The sequence below is a fragment of the Physella acuta genome, unplaced genomic scaffold (assembly GCF_028476545.2).
Source record: "Physella acuta isolate Inbredline_101_S28 unplaced genomic scaffold, ASM2847654v3 ptg001330l, whole genome shotgun sequence".
In the NCBI taxonomy this organism is placed as follows: domain Eukaryota; kingdom Metazoa; phylum Mollusca; class Gastropoda; family Physidae; genus Physella; species Physella acuta.
In genome coordinates this window covers 42501-61731 of record NW_026732845.1, presented here as the reverse complement: position 1 = coordinate 61731, position 19231 = coordinate 42501, and the positions used below count along the sequence as shown (strand labels likewise).

Below are 19231 nucleotides of genomic sequence, written 5' to 3'. Positions count from 1 at the left end.
GGAGCGTAGCACATGATAAAGGAGGTCTTTTGAAACTTGGATTCAAATCTAGCTTTAATTATTCGATCAGACATAGGTTTCCATTACATCCGGCTTTTTGTTGCATCCTTTTTCAATAGCAAGGCTACGCCTGCATCTCGTGGGTCGTCCTCATTTTCTTTTCCCGAGTATAACAGTGTTTCTCCCGTCTTAAAATTTTGTCTCTCCAAAGGTTTTCCATCTTGTTTCGCACATGCCAAGCACTGTAAGATGATACTGTTGCATTTCTTTCACTGCCTGTGCACACCTCCCCGCTTCCCATAGTGTTCCGACGTTCCATGTTCCTATGAGGATAGGTTATTTTGCGACAGTAGTTTTGGGGCTGTGAATTTAGTTTTTCTCGGTTGAAGAAGGGGCATCGGCTCTGTAGCTTCCTTGCGAATTCGGCTGCATCGCGTCATACTTCTCCTAATTGGAGCCCTGGTTCTTCCGAGGACTGGATAAGTTTCAGATTTGTCTTCGGTTTCTGTAACTCCCCAGTTAGCCATTGCCCAGTTGGCCATCATTAGATGGTACTCCCCAGTTAGCCATTGCCCGGTGGGCCATCGTTAGATGGTACTCCCCAGTTGGCCATCATTAGATGGTACTCCCTAGTTGGCTATCATTAGATGGTACTCCCCAGTTGGCCATAATTAGATGGTACTCCCCAGTAAGTCATTGCCCAGTTGGATATCATTAGATGGTACTCCCCAGTTAGCCATCATTAGATGGCACTCCCTAGTTGGCCATCATTAGGTGGTACTCCCAGTTAGCCATTGCCCAGTGGGCCATCATTAGATGGTACTCCCCAGTTGGCCATCAATGGATGGTACTCCCTAGTTGGCTATCATTAGATGGTACTCCCCAGTTGGCCATCATTAGATGGTACTCCCAAGTTGGCTATCATTAGATGGTACTCCCCAGTTAGTCATTGCCCAGTTGGCAATCATTAGATGGTACTCCCCAGTTGGCCATCATTAGATGGTACTCCCCAGTTGGCCATCATTAGATGATACTCCCCAGTTGGCCATCATTAGATGGTACTCCCCAGTTGGCTATCATTAGATGGTACTCCCCAGTTGGCCATCATTAGATAGTACTCCCCAGTTAGCGATTGCCCAGTTGTCCATCATTAGATGGTACTCCCCAGTTGGCCATCATTAGATGGTACTCCCCAGTTGGCCATCACTAGAAGATACTCACCAGTTGGCCATCATTAGATGGTACTCCCCATTTGGCTATCATTAGATGGTACTCCCCAGTTAGTCATTGCCCAGTTGGCCATCAATAGATGGTACTCTCCAGTTGGCTATCATTAGATGGTACTCCGATGTTGGCCATCATTAGATGGTACTCCCAAGTTGGCTATCATTAGATTGTACTCCCCAGTTGGCCATCATTAGATGGTACTCCCCAGTTGGCTATCATTACATGGTACTCCCAAGTTAGCCATCATTAGATGGTACTCCCCAGTTGGCTATCATTAGATGGTACTCCCCAGTTAGCCATTGCCCAGTTGGCCATCATTGGATGGTACTTCCCAGTTGGCCATCATTAGATGGAACTCCCCAGTTGGCCATCATTAGATAGTACTCCCCAGTTGGCCATCATTAGATGGTACTCCGTAGTTGGCCATCATTAGATGGTACTCCCCAGTTGGCCATCATTAGATGGTACTCCCCAGTTGGCCATCATTAGATGGTATTCCCCAGTTGGCTTTCATTATATGGTACTCCCCAGTTAGCCATTGCCCAGTTGGCCATCATTAGATGGTACTTCCCAGTTGGTATCATTAGATGGAACTTCCCAGATGGCCATTATTAGATGGTACTCCCCAGATGGCCATCATTAGATGGTACTCCCCAGTTGGCCATCAGTAGATGGTACTCCCCAGTTGGCCATCATTAGATGGTACTCCCCAGTTGGCCATTATTAGATGGTACTCTCGAGTTGACTATCATTAGATGGTACTCCCCAGTTAGCCATTGCCCAGTTGGCCATCATTGGATGGTACTTCCCAGTTGGCCATCATTAGATGGAACTCCCCAGTTGGCCATCATTAGATAGTACTCCCCAGTTGGCCATCATTAGATGGTACTCTGTAGTTGGCCATCATTAGATGGTACTCCCCAGTTGGCCATCATTAGATGGTACTCCCCAGTTCGCCATCATTAGATGGTACTCCCCAGCTAGCCATTGCCCAGTTGGCCATCATTAGATGGTACTCTCCAGTTGGCCATCATTAGATGGTACTCCTTATTTGGCTATCATTAGATGGTACTCCCCAGTTGGCCATCATTAGAAGGTATTCCCCAGTTGGCTATCATTAGATGGTACTCCCCAGTTGGCCATCATTAGATGGTACTCCTCAGTTAGTCATTGCCCAGTTGTCCATCATTAGAGGGTACTCCCCAGTTATCCATTCCCCAGTTGGCCATCCTTAGATGGTACTCCTCTGTTATCCATTCCCCAGTTGGCCATCCTTAGATGGTACTCCCCAGTTAGTCATTGCACAGTTGGCCATCATTAGATGGTACTCTCCAGTTGGCCATCATTAGATGGTACTCCTTATTTGGCTATCATTAGATGGTACTCCCCAGTTGGCCATTGCCCTGTTGGCCATCATTAGATGGTACTCCCCAGTTGGCCATCATTAGAAGGTACTCCCCAGTTGGCCATCATTAGATGGTACTCCCCAGTTGGCCATCATTAGATGGTACTCCCCAGTTGGCCATCATTAGATGGTACTCCCCAGTTGGCCATCATTAGATGGTACTCCCCAGTTGGCCATCGTTAGATGGTACTGCCCAGTTGGCCATCGTTAGATGGTACTCCCCAGTAAGCCATTGCCAAATTGTCATTCTCCAGACATCACCTGGGTAGGCATTCCCTGTTGGCCATTCCCCAGTTGACCATCACCCACTTGGCCATTGCCCTGTATAAAATTACTCATTAATATTGAATAGCCCGTGCTTCTTGGCTTACAGATAAAGATGAGATTTCATGGAAACCAATTAATTTCCATTATTTTTTGCCACTTCATTAGTTTATACACGGCAATTTTAGACAGTCACTCCAGACCGTCAATAACAAAAAGGAAATAATTAAAAGTTTTCAGTGAAAAAACACGTTTAGATATTGTTATTGAAGTAACATTTTATCTGCGAAAAACTGATTTACTCATACAGATGTTGACACTTTTCATCTTGTTTTAACATCGAAAAAAATTATAGTATAGCTTCTATGCTTTTCACAAAAAAAGTAAATGTTAATTGTTTAACTTCACTCTTATAAAACTAATAACACCTCAAACACATTGAAATAACAGAACAATAAAAACACAGGCTTTTAAACAGTTATAGATGGCAGTTGCTACAGCTTTAGAAAGCTATTGTCGCCGCGGAGGTCCTTGAGGTGCTGAAGCTGGAATAAACCTCATTTTATAATCATCAATCATTCCTTGGAAGTGTATCGACCGCACAGTAGCGTAATCGCTGCGAATCTCTCCAAGATAAATTTGTTTGTAGTAAAGCTGGTAAAAAGGAAATATTGATGTATATATATAAATATATATATATATATATATATATATATATATATATATATATATATATATACATACATACATACATACACACATATATATATATATATATATATAAAGCTCATATTCTGTATGTAACTAACATGTAAAAAGTTTGTTAGTCGTTGACATACTTCTATGGATTTAAGTGTTAGACTATTTACCGTAGTCTCTGTCTAAATTTATGAGTTTAAAAATTACTGTTGAAAGTATTGGGAAATAATTTTCATTTTTCAAACTGAAAGTAATAATTTTCGGCATGTTCTATAAACACAATTTAAAAAAAATAACAAAAATTCTAATTATGTCTGAAAATTATTTATATTGAGTCCTTTAGCACTTACTTCCCTTTGATAAAGTAGGAAAACTTAATTACTTCCCTTTATAAAACATTGCATTCGTGGAAAAGAATTTACTTTTTATTACTTTGTTTTGGTATTGGGAAAAAATAATTACATAATTAGCGGGGATTGATCAAGTGCAAATGTTGTAGGTATTTTACGGATAAGCTTGGAGTATTATAATTGTTCATTTGGTTTGGTTTGGCACCTACGTTCGTTTAAGTGAGTGAAAAAAGACTATGAATAAGTTGGGGTACTGTAGTCGATTATTAAGCTTTTTTCGTTTTCGTTTGTGTTTTTTTCTTTGGGTTTGTGTTTGTATTTGTGTTTGTGGTTGGTTTTGCGTTTGGATTTGGTTTGTTTTTGTTTGCTTTTTCGTTTGTGTTTTTTTCTTTGGGTTTGTGTTTGTGGCTGGTTTTTCGTTTGGATTTGGTTTGTTTTCGTTTGCTTTTTCGTTTGTTTATTTCTTTGTATTAAGCTTTTTTCGTTTTCGTTTGTGTTTTTTTCTTTGGGTTTGTGTTTGTATTTGTGTTTGTGGTTGGTTTTGCGTTTGGATTTGGTTTGTTTTTGTTTGCTTTTTCGTTTGTGTTTTTTTCTTTGGGTTTGTGTTTGTGGCTGGTTTTTCGTTTGGATTTGGTTTGTTTTCGTTTGCTTTTTCGTTTGTTTATTTCTTTGTATTCGTATGGTGTTTGTGGTTGTGGTTGGGTTTGTTGTTAGGTTTTTGTTTTCGTTTGTATTTGTAATTGTGTTAGTGTTATGTTTGCGTTTTGTTGTTTTGGTTGGTTGTGGTTTGGGTGGGCAATGCCGGGTTTATGATAATTACTAAACACACAGGTAATGGTCTTTAACAGAAAGGTTTTTCACAGAAGCCAGAGCAGGGCCTGGCCGGGACGGCTAGTATATATATATATATATATATATATATATATATATATATATATATATATATATATATATATATATATATATATATATATATATATATATATATATATTTTATATATATATATATATATATATATATATATATATATATATATATATATATATATATATATATATATATATATATATATATATATATATATATATATACACTTGCCCGAATGCCGTTTGCCCGAAGGCCGATTTCCATAATGAACACCAGTGGCATTACGGCAAAAGAGCACTACTGCATCCTTTTTGTGTGGAGCGCATGAACCTGACTATATATATACTAGCCGTCGCGGCCAGGCCCTTCTCTGGCCTTTGAGAAAAACCTTTCTGTTAAACACCATTACTTGTGTGTTTAGTAATCATCATATACCCGGCATTGCCCACCCTAACCACAACCAACCAAAACCAAAACAACAAAACGCAAACATAACGCTAACACAATTACAAATACAAACGAAAATAAAAACCTAACAACAAACCCAACCACAACCACAAATACCAATTTAGTGAACAATTATAATACTCCAAGCTTTTCCGTAAACGGAAAGAAATAAACATTTAGGACATGAATGACCCGGCTTTCTAACTGTTATTGATTAAAAATAATCAGAAGAAAACAATACGTTCAGTGTATGGAATAAATAAAATGCAGCATTAAAAAAAATATATCAAATGAAAATTGTTTTTAAAGACTTTTAATAGTAATTTTTAACTTATAAATTTAGACCATGAGCACTATAATAATCTAACACTTGGCTCCGTGGAAGTATCAAATTTTTTCGTTTTCTTATATTCCTCTGTAATCCTCAATTACAAACATTTTACAAAATTATTTGTATTACACTTTACAAACTAACATACAGAATTATATATATATATATATATATATATATATATATATATATATATATATATATATATATATATATATATATATATATATACACACATTTTACATTTAAATATATATATATACATCATATACAGACAGACAGATAGATAGACAGACAAACAGTAGATAGGACCCCACATTATTTTTACGATGAAGCATGTATTTCTATTTCCGCCAATGCTTGATGCCCTATGCTCCACAGGGAGTAAAGAGGACCAAGTGAAGCTAAGTACGTCACTCACCTTTACCATGCTGTTAAGGGAAAAGTTAATCGATATCGTGAACCACTGGCTGGCTTCCAAGGTGACTGTGGTTACGGCTGGGGTACACGGGTTTTCATCCATACACTTGAGTGTGAATGTCGACGAAGGCCAGGAAAATTCGCAGATAATTTGACTGTGCCAAAGCCGGTCTTTCATTTTATTCAGATCCAGGTGAAATCTGGTCAAGCAATCAGAGAATGAGCTCCGTATGCTAGCGTACTCGTCACACGCGTTGCTGCGATCTCAGAAGAAAGGCTGACGCAACATTTACGAGAATTTAATGAAAATATATATTTTACCAGTGCCCCCACCCTCTCACGAAAATTTCAAGTGCCCCCCTCCCCCACCACAGGAAAAGAAAGTCTGGAAGAAACACTGCTCCCAATAACCCGTGCCGAAAATCATCTTCATCTTCTCCACCTTCATCGTATTGTGCCGGTGTTTCATCGACATAGATAAACATTAAGATATTGTCAAATGCGAGTTACGTACCTTGTTATGAGAATAAAAGAGTTCTAATCAATTATAGTATGTAGGTATACTTTAGTTACATCTTATTATGTTACTCACACACACGTATCTTTTTTAAAGCATTATTTATTCATTAATTTATGTATGTTATTTATACAATTAATATTTTATTTAAGGTTTGAAACTATTCTTTAAAATTTCAATAATAACATATGCACTTATATGGTTTCATACACCTATTGATATTATACATACGAAAAAATGTTCAAAATGTGAGAGTAACACTGCCTCGCGGTTTTACACCTATCGCGGCCGGTTTTGATCCCTATTAACCGCGATAACCAAGAGATTACTGTATTACAATTATAAATGAAAAGAAGGAATTAAAAATTAAACATTACTTTCCCAAACTTTTCCAGTTGGCAGCCAATAGAATATCAATTTGTAGTCTATCACCGGCTATGGGGCTGCGCTTAAATCCCCAGTAGGTAACCGCGGGACTTAACTGTAACAAATATTTAAAAACAGTTTAAAGGTAAAGCAAGTATAGTAGAAGGGGCAGCGGGAATTCAAGAAAAAAATAACAAAAAAATAACAAAAATAACCAAAAACAACAACAACAACAACAAACTGTAATAATAAGCGTTTATATTATGCTCCGACAAAAAAAAACAACCAAAAAAACAACTTGCTTTCTTTATAAAAGCACCGAGCCCTCATTAAATCTATTGCTTATTTTGGCGACCAATGCGTTTATTAAAGAAAGCAAAATAATTAGTTGTACTTAGTTTTAAAATTTCAGTCAATTTGAATAGTTATCATGCTAAAAGTTTTTTTTCACACTTTTTTCTTTTCTACTTTTGAGCTATTCGTTCTCAATGAAGTCTCCACCAAATACAAGTAAAAGTATTTTTGTTTAAAAACACGAGAACATTCGATGTCAAAAAGATAATTTTCTGCCTCTTTCGTGGTCGATCCTCAGACAAGAAACCAACAGCGTTACCAACAGTTCACCATCGTTAGATAGCTGATCGAGCAATTGCTGTTATTTATTCTTGTTATTTTCACTTTCAAAAATTGAATTGAGTAGTTTTTTAAATAAACGTTCATACTTGCACTATCATCAGCGACGAATGGATCTCAAAAAACCCAAATCGCTGCATTAGATGGTTTTAAAATTGCGGTACAAGATTAGCCACAAACAAAGAAACAAACAAAGAAACAAATAACGGAACAAAAAAGGAAACAAAGAGACAGACAGAGAGATGGACGGGCTGACGGTCAGACGGGAGGGCGGACAGACGGAAAGGCAAACGGACAGAGAACAAACAGACATAGAAACAGAAATGGTGTCCTAAAAAAAAAAGCTTATAAAAGGAGCTTATCAAAGAACTATTAGTCTTTATTAGAATAACTTTATTTTTTAATTACTTTTTCGTAGAGCACTGTTTTCCGCTCTTTATGGGGGGGGGGGGGGGGGGGGGTGGGGGGGGGAGGGGGGTGGGGGTGGGGGGGATATCACGAAGAGTTTCTTGACGGTGGGGGGGGGGTGGTTGTCAGTACCGTCTAGTACTAGTACCAGACTAGTACCATCACCCCCACCTTGCGAAGCTACAGCTTATTAATAAGAAACGAAGCTTACCATTGATTTATCCACCTAAAAGAAAAAAACAACAGAAAAATTGACATTCGAAAAATCCGAAAATTATAAACAACGCACACAGAAAAATGAAACGCTAACATACCCACATACAGACAAAAAAATTCCTAAGGCAGGGAAAAACATCCGAACATAGAAAAAATAACCGGGAGTGATCTCCCCTAAACTTTCTCGGATATTCTAATATAAAACTACGAGGGATGGCAACTCAGGACATAGACAATATTTGTAATCCATTTTTAATTACTTAAACTTTTTATAATAGAATTGAATCTCGTAAAAAAAAATAGAATTGCACATCAAGTGAACGCCTAATAAAATGTGCATAATAGTGCGGGATATTATTAGTACTTTATAAATTTACGTGCGTTTTTTGAGAAATCGGAAATAGCGTAAATTATTATTTCCGTTCAACGGAAATTACTCACAATTTAATAGAAGGTAGAGAATTAGATCTTTTACTTACATGTGAAATTTCATTTATCTAACTGAAATAGTACTCAAGTTATTGGCTTTTTTAAATTTTAAAGTAGAAAAAGTACCACTTCCGGTTATTGGAAATCGCTCAAAATTTGATACGGATCTACGATTTTGATAAAATACTTATATATGAAATTTCATCAAACTAGCTGTAACGGTACTCAAGTAATCGTGTTTACACACAGACACACACACACACAGACACACACACAGACACACAGACATACGGACAAGATTGCAAAATTATGTTTTTTCGTATCAGTGAGGTGTAAAACGTCGAGATTTGTTAAAATCTCGATTTTTTTTGCACTATTACAATACTTTCTATATACTTCGTATATACGAGAAAGTAAAAAACAACAACTCACAAATTCGGTCCAATGTGTAATCTCCACTTTTCCAGAAATCTTCATAACATATTGCGCTTCTCTATGAAAAACGCCATTATACTGGCAGAATAATACGTCGTCAATGTAGATCTGAGGACATAAAAAACAACAATTAATGGATGGATATGTTGGAGACATGTCTCGGGGTGGGGTTGGGGGATGGAGCGAAGGAGTCACTCCTACGTGTGTACTATAACGCCGATGTTCGTTTTAAAGAACGCCATTCATTGTGGTGGGTTACTATAATCGTTGTCCAATCAGGCGCGTCCATGAGCTCGCTGTGTTCCCCCGTGAGCACTACTGCGCCTACTTTAATTTTAAAGAGCACCCTATACCAGGGACACGGTGGGACACTACAAAGCAAGCAAAGTGATACATCAGGCGCTCCTGCAGTAGTGTAACTGGCGTTAATGACACCTGAGCAGTCGCCGAGGTGTGCTGTACCTCACTATTACAGAGGGTGGTTAACGTACACACAAGGCGTTCACGCAGCACGCCCACTGGGCGGGAGTGTGGACAAACTCGCACCCAAAAACGATGTTTACACTTAAGTAACTCAGTTCTAGAAAACTAGGTCACACATCTAAAAAATACACGACTGATAACGTGCTGGTGAAATGTTGCGCCGCTCTGGTGGGATGGACTGGATAGCAGCGACGCGCGCCGGGTGAGCTAAAAAAAAAAAAGCTAAAAAAAATTATAAAAATGATTTAGTAAATTTCGATAGGCCTATATTTTTCTCGTGGGACAGCGTGGTCGAATGGTAGCGTGTTCGTCTTCCAAACCGAAAGATTTGAGCCAGTGTTCCTGGGTAAAGTGGTAGAACCATCTTGAGTCCATCCAACACTGGGGGTACCTAACTCACGTTAGGAAAAATAAAAGCAGCTGGGTGGGATGACGCTAGTTTAGTTTAGAAGTCAAGTAGATGGTAGAAACAGAGTATAGCTTAGTTAGTTAAACAGACCAATAGAAACACAGGAGCTAACCCGGTCATGTGAGATCATCAGCTGACCACTGGAGCGAGGGAGAACAGACGGTGATAGATATCGGTAGAAAGCAGACGGTGATAAGTAGCGCTAGGGTAAAGATGTAAAAGTTAGAGGTAGATAGTGTGTTAGGGATGCGCAGTTAGATAGAAGTGTTTAGTTAGTTGTATTAGTAGACATCATATAGTATAGACTAGTTAGATAGAAGTAGGAAGTTGTTTTGTGTAAATAAAGAACATCATGTCCTGAATTGGACTTGTGTGTGGTGATTTCACACAAAACTATACCAGGCCCGGGTTCATCATTATCACCCCCCCCCCTCACACTGGGCATAGTGCGGATCACACTATCCTTTCACATACCGAGATCACGGAAACAGGTGAACTCTATTTCAGCTGTCCCGTAGGCCACAAAGTCCGAAATGGATCTTCACAACTATATATTTCTCAGAATTATTTTCCAATTTTATTCGTATTTTTTATGGGGTGGGGGGGGGGGGGGGGTTGCGGGTGGAAACACTTCCCTCATTACCATTCATAGCAACCCCGTAGATCCACCGTTCCCGTACCTCAAATCTAGACTGCCCAGTGATAATTTTCATGGAGAATTCGCCCCCTCTCTCAAAAGGCATCACTCCACTTGTCAGCTCCGAACTCCATTTTCCTTTCAGCCGATGCGACCTGGCCACGTGCTGTTTATCAAACCGCGCCCTGAAGTGAAGCACTTTGTCCATGGTACAGAGCACATTAGTGCAGAACTCAATTGTAAATCTGTTAACACAATTTAAAAAAAATTCATACAAAATAACAAGCTTTTATGTAATAATGCACTAGAAAGTAGAAAATAAATTATACACTACTATTTAAAAAACTATAAAGAAAAGCGTGGGTCTTTTCCTAAATATTAGACACTACTATTTAAATTACTATAAAGAAAAGCGTGGATAACTTTAGTATCTATTGGATACCTTTACTAATATTTAGGAAGAGACCCATTACGCGCCTATTGAACGTGATGACACGTTTTATTGCCTTTCTCTGCCCTGTCTTATCGTAGAGCCCTCCTCGCTCAACGCCCAAGAGGGCCTTAATGACGCGTATATTATGCATGGCGTAGACTAGTGGTAAAGAACTAGACTGCTGACCCAACTAAAAACCATTGCGCACCTATTGAACGTGATAACGCGCTTTTGACGTAGAACCTCCACGCTCCACGCCCTACACGGCCGTGATGACGCGTGTGGATAGAACTGCCTACTAATTCAGTCCAAATTTTAATTACTTCATAAAAAGTTAATTAGGAACCCAATCAAGTCAAATTGAATGTCACGATGCATTGCCTTTATGTCTTGACTCACGTATCAATTACGAACCGTATCTGTCAGTTAGAACTGCCTGCAATTTCGCACGAGCGTTTCGATTTAGACTGACGACAGACTGACGACAGACAGAGGAAGTGAGTTTAATAAAAGCTTGTAAAAAACTGATTTATCAATGAGAAAATTAATAAAATGAATCATTGTGTGTATAATTTACAAAAAAAATTCAAGTACCTAATGCTAATTGCTGCCGTTTGAATTATCATGAGAGTGTTAAAAACACATTGAATTGTATAAAATGAGTGCCTTTTCAGACCAATGGGGATGGGGGTCGCAAGGGAGGGGTTTGGTACTGGTTTAAGTATATATATATATATATATATATATACAGGGGCGTAGCGAGGGGGGGGGGCGGGGGGTGCGGACCGCACCGGGTGACACCATTTAGGGGGGTGACAACAAGGCAAAAAACAGCAAAATATATAGAGAAAAACTCGAGGGGGGGGGGTGCAAATCGAAAGTTTGAGGGGGAGGTGGGGTGCAAATCGAAAACTTGAGGGGGGGGGGGGTGCAAATCGAAAATTTGAAAGTTTGTCCCTGGGGAGGGTCTCTATGCCTCTGGGGGGGGGGGGGTGACACCATTAAGTGCCGCACCGGGTGACACCCGACCTTGCTACGCCACTGTATATATATATATATATATATATATATATATATATATATATATATATATATATATATATATATATATATATATATACATACATACATACATACATATATATATATATATATATATATATATATATATATATATATATATATATATATATATATATATATATATATATATATATATATATATATATATATATATGAGAGAGAGAGAGAGAGAGAGAGAAAACTTATTGAGGTTAAAAACTGTTGAGATTAAAAACAATTGTTTGGTCAGTTCTTATGTGAAATGTCGCGGTTCAGTTTCCTCGGCCGTAGTCTGATAGATACTCAAGGGAACGGAATGGTCTGGCAGGAGAACCCACGGTTGCTAATTCCAAAAGATCAGGGTTCGAACCTGCGGGCAGACGAGGCTAGTTAGCTGGGGACGGCAACCCATCTAAGAGAGAAAACTCCAAAATCAAACAGCTTCTGCCTTGAGGTTTGTTCTTGGGCGGACACCAGCCATGGAAGCAAATCAGCAAATCCAGAAAGAAAAACAGGCTGAAATAGGAGTCATCGGGCCAAATGGCGTAAAATGACGTAATATTCATTTGAGTTGAGGAAATCGCTTTCTATCTTGTTAGTATTAACGAAGAATAAGATAGCTGCTTATTCTATGTGGGTCACACGTCTACGGGCGTGAACATGGCAATCTTAGTATATACATACGGGTGAGCAGTCGTTCGACGTTCTCAAAACAAATAGTTTAAAAACAAAACAAATAGAAATTTTTCAAAACTATATGGCGATAATTGTTTGCAGCTAACTATGATAATTAATTCGCATGGCGTAAATTCTTAAAATAACATTTTCCTGTTTGTCTGAACATAAAAAAATATCGCTAAGCTGGATTATACTTCACGATGGATATTTTGTGAATAAAGTAATGGCTATTGCCTGAAATTTAGAGGAAAGACTGTGAATAAAAATAATGGCTATTGTTTGAAATCCAGAGTGAAGATTGTTTATGAATAAAATGATGGCTTTAGGCTGAAATCTAGAGTGAAGATTGTTTATGAATAAAATGATGGCTTTAGGCTGAAACCTAGAGTGAAGATTGTTTGCGAATAAAAAGATGAAAGCTAGTGAGGATTGTTTGAAGTGAAATAATACAAAAAGTGTGGATTTTGTTTTAATTTAATGAAACATGTGAACAGCCACTCGCCTGCGGGAGTCACGTGGGATACGAATGTCCAAGTGGTATTGTAAGGAGTTGACTCCTTGCCAGAAAAATAGGTTGTAGTCTAAGGGGGCGTCGAACTGTAAGAATTAATTATTCTTACAGTTACACAATAATTGTTACAGCTACACATGATTCTTACAGCTACAAATAATTTCGAGACTTTCGGGTAAGCAGGCAAGCGCTCTACCGCTTGTCTCGAGTTCGAATCCAAGTTCAAATCAGTGAAACGTCACTGAGTTCATCCAGCTTTGATGAGTACCTGACTCAAATTAGTGAAAGTAAAGGCGGCTGGGTATACTTCTGACCACATTATCCCTTCATATGCAGAGGTAAAGAAACATATGAACTTTGCCTCATCTGCCCAATGGATCGCTAGGTCTAAAGAGGATTATTTCTTGTTCTTAACTCCGTATCATTGGTAGAATGGGACAGCGTGGCCTAGCGGTGGAGAGCAAGACTGCTGACCCGAAAGTCTCGAGAGCGAATCCAGATTCAAGTCAGTAGAATGCCCCTGAGTCTACCCAACTCTGATGGGTACCTAACTCACGTTAGGGAAACAAAGGCGGCTGGGCATAGTGCTGACCAAACTATCCTTTAATATGTCTCTGAAGTAGAAAAACTCTACTTCACCTTCCGCATGGGTCGTGGACACTTGGGCATGAACGGAAAAAGATGATGATCATTGGTATAGTTTAGTTACCTGTGACTTACCTTGATAGAACTGGTAGCTGTCCCAATAAGCAGCAGTAACGCGAAAGGTAATCCCATGCTCTCAAAATATACCTCTAAGCAGAACTTGACCTTACACAAATATTTAACAAATATATTTTATATAAAATAAATTAAAACAACTACTCTAACTTAGATTATAAATTAAAACATTGTGTAATTTGTTAATGGGACGGCATGACCGGACGGTAGAGCGCCCGACTGCTAATTTGAGAGTCCAGAGTTCGGTAGGCGACTGAGTGATGTTAGGGGAAAGTAGATCAGAAGGCGTGGCCCAGCGGTAGAGCCCTAGACTGCTAACCCCAAAAAGTGTCGAGTTCGAAACCGGGTTGAAGTGAGTAGAAAGTCCCTGAGTCCTAACCATGTGACTCCCTGAATCCTAACTCACGTTAGGGAAATAAAGGCGGCTGGGCATAGTCCTGTCCGCGGTCATTGAAACAGATTGCTTCATCTGCCCGTGTGTCTTGGGCACAAACGGGGAAAGGTATGATGATCAGAAGTGACAGGTCCGACCACATCTTATATCGTCGTCACCTACCGTAATGACTGACTATACTTTAGGTAGGGCTAGTGTAAAGGCATTTTTAAATTAACCCTTTAGAGGCTTTAAAACCCCGGCATGAGACCTGTAGGTCAATAAATTATATTTTTAAAAATTTTGTCCGGGGTAGAGGAGGGGGTGGGGTACATGGGGGTGGGGGGGGGGCAGTGCCCCAGGGAAACTCAGCTCCATAGACCTCAGACATCAATTGTAGACCTACATAGCCTTGGTGATGGTAGTGGGTGAGAATCACTTTTAATTCGTCTTAGAAAGACAAAGCTAATATTAAAAAAAACACAGAGAAAACTAACAATATCATAATCACAGCTTTGTCAAACCTTTTAAACAACATCTTTCTCATCTAGGTTGAACAGGTTTGGCTGAACCTCCACAATATCGCCTTTAAACAAAGAAGCTTCCCATCTTATCGACGGTAGTAAATGTTAGGAAATCTAGCCGGACCTGGTTAGCCGGTCACAAGCAAAGCGGTTAATTCAAATTTATAACTCAAAAAACCTTATGCTTCTTATTGACAAATATGGCTATTGTATCGCATCGTTTGGCATCGGTGCGATCTGGTACGTGCTCAGCATTTAGCCCCTGTTGCTGCAAGTGCGCATCGTGTTATTGAATTGTACTTCACCATCCGGTAAAACACGTCAAAAATGTTTGACGTCATTTATGGAGAGGACCTCTATCAGCTATCTGTGATTCTGTGCCAAGTGTATTAAAAGTGTATTAAAACACGGACATAACTGGGTAAATTTGTGCAGTTGTTTCCGGGTATTTCACCTTGAAGGATATCAACATTGTTTATTATAGCAGGGTCTTGATAGCTGAGTCTTGACCAAAAAGATATCTTGTAAGACATATTTTATTATAAATTTGGCTTTTATTTTATTAACGTAATATTTACTTTCGCGTATATACGAAGTATAGAGAAAGTATTGTAATCATGAAAAAAAAAAAATCGAGATTTTTTCAAATCTCGACGTTTTACACCTCACTGATACGGAAAAACATAATTTTGCAATATTGTCCGTATGTCTGTGTGTCTGTCTGTGTGTGCATGTGTGTGTCTATGTGTAAACACGATAACTTGAGTACCGTTATAGTTAGGTTGATAAAATTTCATATATAAGTATTTTATCAAAATCGTAGATCCGTATAAGCTTTTGAGCGATTTCCGATAAACGGAAGTTATACTTTTTCTACTTTGAAATTTTTAAAAAGCCTATAACTTGAGTACTATTTCAGATAGATAAATGAAATTTCACATGTTAGTAAAAGATCTAATTCTCTACCTTCTGTAAAATTTTGAGTAATTTCCGTTGACGGGAAGTACTAATTTACGCTATTTCCGATTTCTCGTAAATTTAAAAAGTACTAATAATATTGCGCACTATTATGCACATTTTGTTTTGGCGTTCGCTTAGTCGCAATTCTTTTTTACGAGATTCTATTCTATTTTTAAAACTTAAAAAAGAAATTAAAAGTCATGTCTATATTCCGAGTTATATAAGAATATTCGAGAAAGTTTAGGGGAGATCACTCCCGGTTTATTTAAATTTTCATTCCAATGTAGCCTACTCCGTTTGTTTAAGAATGTACAAAGTCAGTCAACATTTAAAATATTACAATTGTATTAACTGCTTGAATCTTCCTTTTGTCTTATATTTGCAAATTATAACAATATTTAAAAAAAAACGAGTTTAATTTTTCTTTAGTGAATTGGATTGTACAATAATGCTGGTTTAAGATTTTTGAACAATTAGAACATTGTATGTTCAAGCACAATTTTAGAAATAGGACTTCAGAGTTATTTGGTGTATTGAATCAAAGGGAAATATTTTCAGTTTATCTTAGCACACATTGTTGATAAAAATGTTCAATATTTTTAGATTTCAGAAGTTAATGTTCAGTTCAAGATTAAAAAGCTAACTTAAAATAATTTTAGTTTCTCAAATTTTAATGTCCACTAGATAATAATTAAGTGCTAGGACCAGCTACTATTTTTACTAATGATAATTGAGTTGTACAATTTTTTTTTCATTGAAAATGAATCTAACTAGATCTGTCTTTCTAAACATTGTGTTTTTTAATATGCTGTTATATAAAGTTTATATACCTCATATGCTTAAAATATAAACATTGACTAATGCTATTATATGTAACATCAAGCTTTGGTTAATTTAAGTACCTAGACAATAAACTTTTTTTATATGAAGAGTTTGTAGTTCATCTCTTTAGTCTACTGTTTATTATTAAAATAACGTCTTGTTTATTTGTATAGGCCTACATGTAACATTTACTAATTTAAAAATGTATGTTTATGTCAGTGGTTTTTTACGTCCAAAAGATTAAGAACCAGTGGTTTTTGTATTAAATTTGTAAGTTTGCATCTTAGTTTAAAAAAGGAATTGAATAGTAAACTTATAGAGCCATTTAAAATCTTAGTCTAACTGCTAGCCTAACCTGTTCAGTGACTAGTAAGTCACTGCAAATGTTCATTTAAAAACATTTCAGTTTTCATAACTGATTTGACTTACTTGACTTAGTCCTCTTTGCACCTTATGGAACATAGGGCATCAACCATTTCCTTCCATTTCATCCGATCCACGGCTATCAATTTTGCAGTCTCCCTAGACATCCCTGTTGGCTTCAGATCTTCAAGAAGACTCCTCCTCCAGGTCTGTCTTGGGCGCCCTCGCTTCCGCAGTCCCTGGGGGTTTCACTCAAGCGCTTGGCGTGTAACATTTGGGTGAGCCTTTCGTAGCGTGTGTCCCACCCAGCGCCACTTCCTCCTTTTTTTTTCTTGAAGCTCTTGGTAGAAGCGGTCTTTTTCTTCCTCGTCTGCGTTGTTCTTAGAAGCGTAGCACATGATAAAGGAGGTCTTTTGAAACTTGGATTCAAATCTAGCTTTACTTATTCGATCAGACATAGGTTTCCATTACATCCGGCTTTTTGTTGCATCCTTTTTCAATAGCAAGGCTACGCCTGCATCTCGTGGGTCGTCCTCATTTTCTTTTCCCGAGTATAACAGTGTTTCTCCCGTCTTAAAATTTTGTCTCTCCAAAGGTTTTTCCATCTTGTTTCGCACAGGCCAAGCACTGTAAGATGATACTGTTGCATTTCTTTCACTGCCTGTGCACACCTCCCCGCTTCCCATAGTGTTCCGACGTTCCATGTTCCTATGAGGATAGGTTATTTTGCGACAGTAGTTTTGGGGCTGTGAATTTAGTTTTTCTCGGTTGAAGAAGGGGCATCGGCTCTGTAGCTTCCTTGCGAATTCGGCTGCATCGCGTCATACTTCTCCTAATTGGAGCCCTGGTTCTTCCGAGGACTGGATAAGTTTCAGATTTGTCTTCGGTTTCTGTAACTCCCCAGTTAGCCATTGCCCAGTTGGCCATCATTAGATGGTACTCCCCAGTTAGCCATTGCCCGGTGGGCCATCGTTAGATGGTACTCCCCAGTTGGCCATCATTAGATGGTACTCCCTAGTTGGCTATCATTAGATGGTACTCCCCAGTTGGCCATAATTAGATGGTACTCCCCAGTAAGTCATTGCCCAGTTGGCTATCATTAGATGGTACTCCCCAGTTAGCCATCATTAGATGGCACTCCCTAGTTGGCCATCATTAGGTGGTACTCCCAGTTAGCCATTGCCCAGTGGGCCATCATTAGATGGTACTCCCCAGTTGGCCATCATTAGATGGTACTCCCTAGTTGGCTATCATTAGATGGTACTCCCCAGTTGGCCATCATTAGATGGTACTCCTAAGTTGGCTATCATTAGATGGTACTCCCCAGTTAGTCATTGCCCAGTTGGCAATCATTAGATGGTACTCCCCAGTTGGCCATCATTAGATGGTACTCCCCAGTTGGCCATCATTAGATGATACTCCCAAGTTGGCCATCATTAGATGGTACTCCCCAGTTGGCTATCATTAGATGGTACTCCCCAGTTGGCCATCATTAGATAGTACTCCCCAGTTAGCGATTGCCCAGTTGTCCATCATTAGATGGTACTCCCCAGTTGGCCATCATTAGATGGTACTCCCCAGTTGGCCATCACTAGAAGATACTCACCAGTTGGCCATCATTAGATGGTACTCCCCATTTGGCTATCATTAGATGGTACTCCCCAGTTAGTCATTGCCCAGTTGGCCATCAATAGATGGTACTCTCCAGTTGGCTATCATTAGATGGTACTCCGATGTTGGCCATCATTAGATGGTACTCCCAAGTTGGCTATCATTAGATTGTACTCCCCAGTTGGCCATCATTAGATGGTACTCCCCAGTTGGCTATCATTACATGGTACTCCCAAGTTAGCCATCATTAGATGGTACTCCCCAGTTGGCTATCATTAGATGGTACTCCCCAGTTAGCCATTGCCCAGTTGGCCATCATTGGATGGTACTTCCCAGTTGGCCATCATTAGATGGAACTCCCCAGTTGGCCATCATTAGATAGTACTCCCCAGTTGGCCATCATTAGATGGTACTCCGTAGTTGGCCATCATTAGATGGTACTCCCCAGTTGGCCATCATTAGATGGTACTCCCCAGTTGGCCATCATTAGATGGTATTCCCCAGTTGGCTTTCATTATATGGTACTCCCCAGTTAGCCATTGCCCAGTTGGCCATCATTAGATGGTCATTCCCAGTTGGTATCATTAGATGGAACTTCCCAGATGGCCATTATTAGATGGTACTCCCCAG

At 38.9% G+C, this 19231-nt stretch overlaps 1 protein-coding gene across 1 annotated transcript; it reads right to left on the bottom strand.

Annotated features, from left to right (window-relative positions):
* Window positions 1-3154: 3154 nt before the first annotated feature.
* LOC131958491 (uncharacterized) lies at window positions 3155-15005 on the bottom strand. The gene is made up of 9 exons (XM_059323568.1): window positions 14846-15005; window positions 13949-14038; window positions 13220-13314; window positions 10588-10789; window positions 9013-9123; window positions 8147-8161; window positions 6906-7009; window positions 6013-6211; window positions 3155-3550 (listed from the first exon to the last, which is right to left on the bottom strand). The coding sequence occupies exons 2-9, from the start codon at window positions 14003-14005 to the stop codon at window positions 3407-3409; spliced, it is 927 nt and encodes a 308-aa protein (XP_059179551.1). The 5' UTR covers window positions 14006-14038; window positions 14846-15005; the 3' UTR covers window positions 3155-3406.
* Between the last annotated feature and the right edge of the window lie 4226 nt (window positions 15006-19231).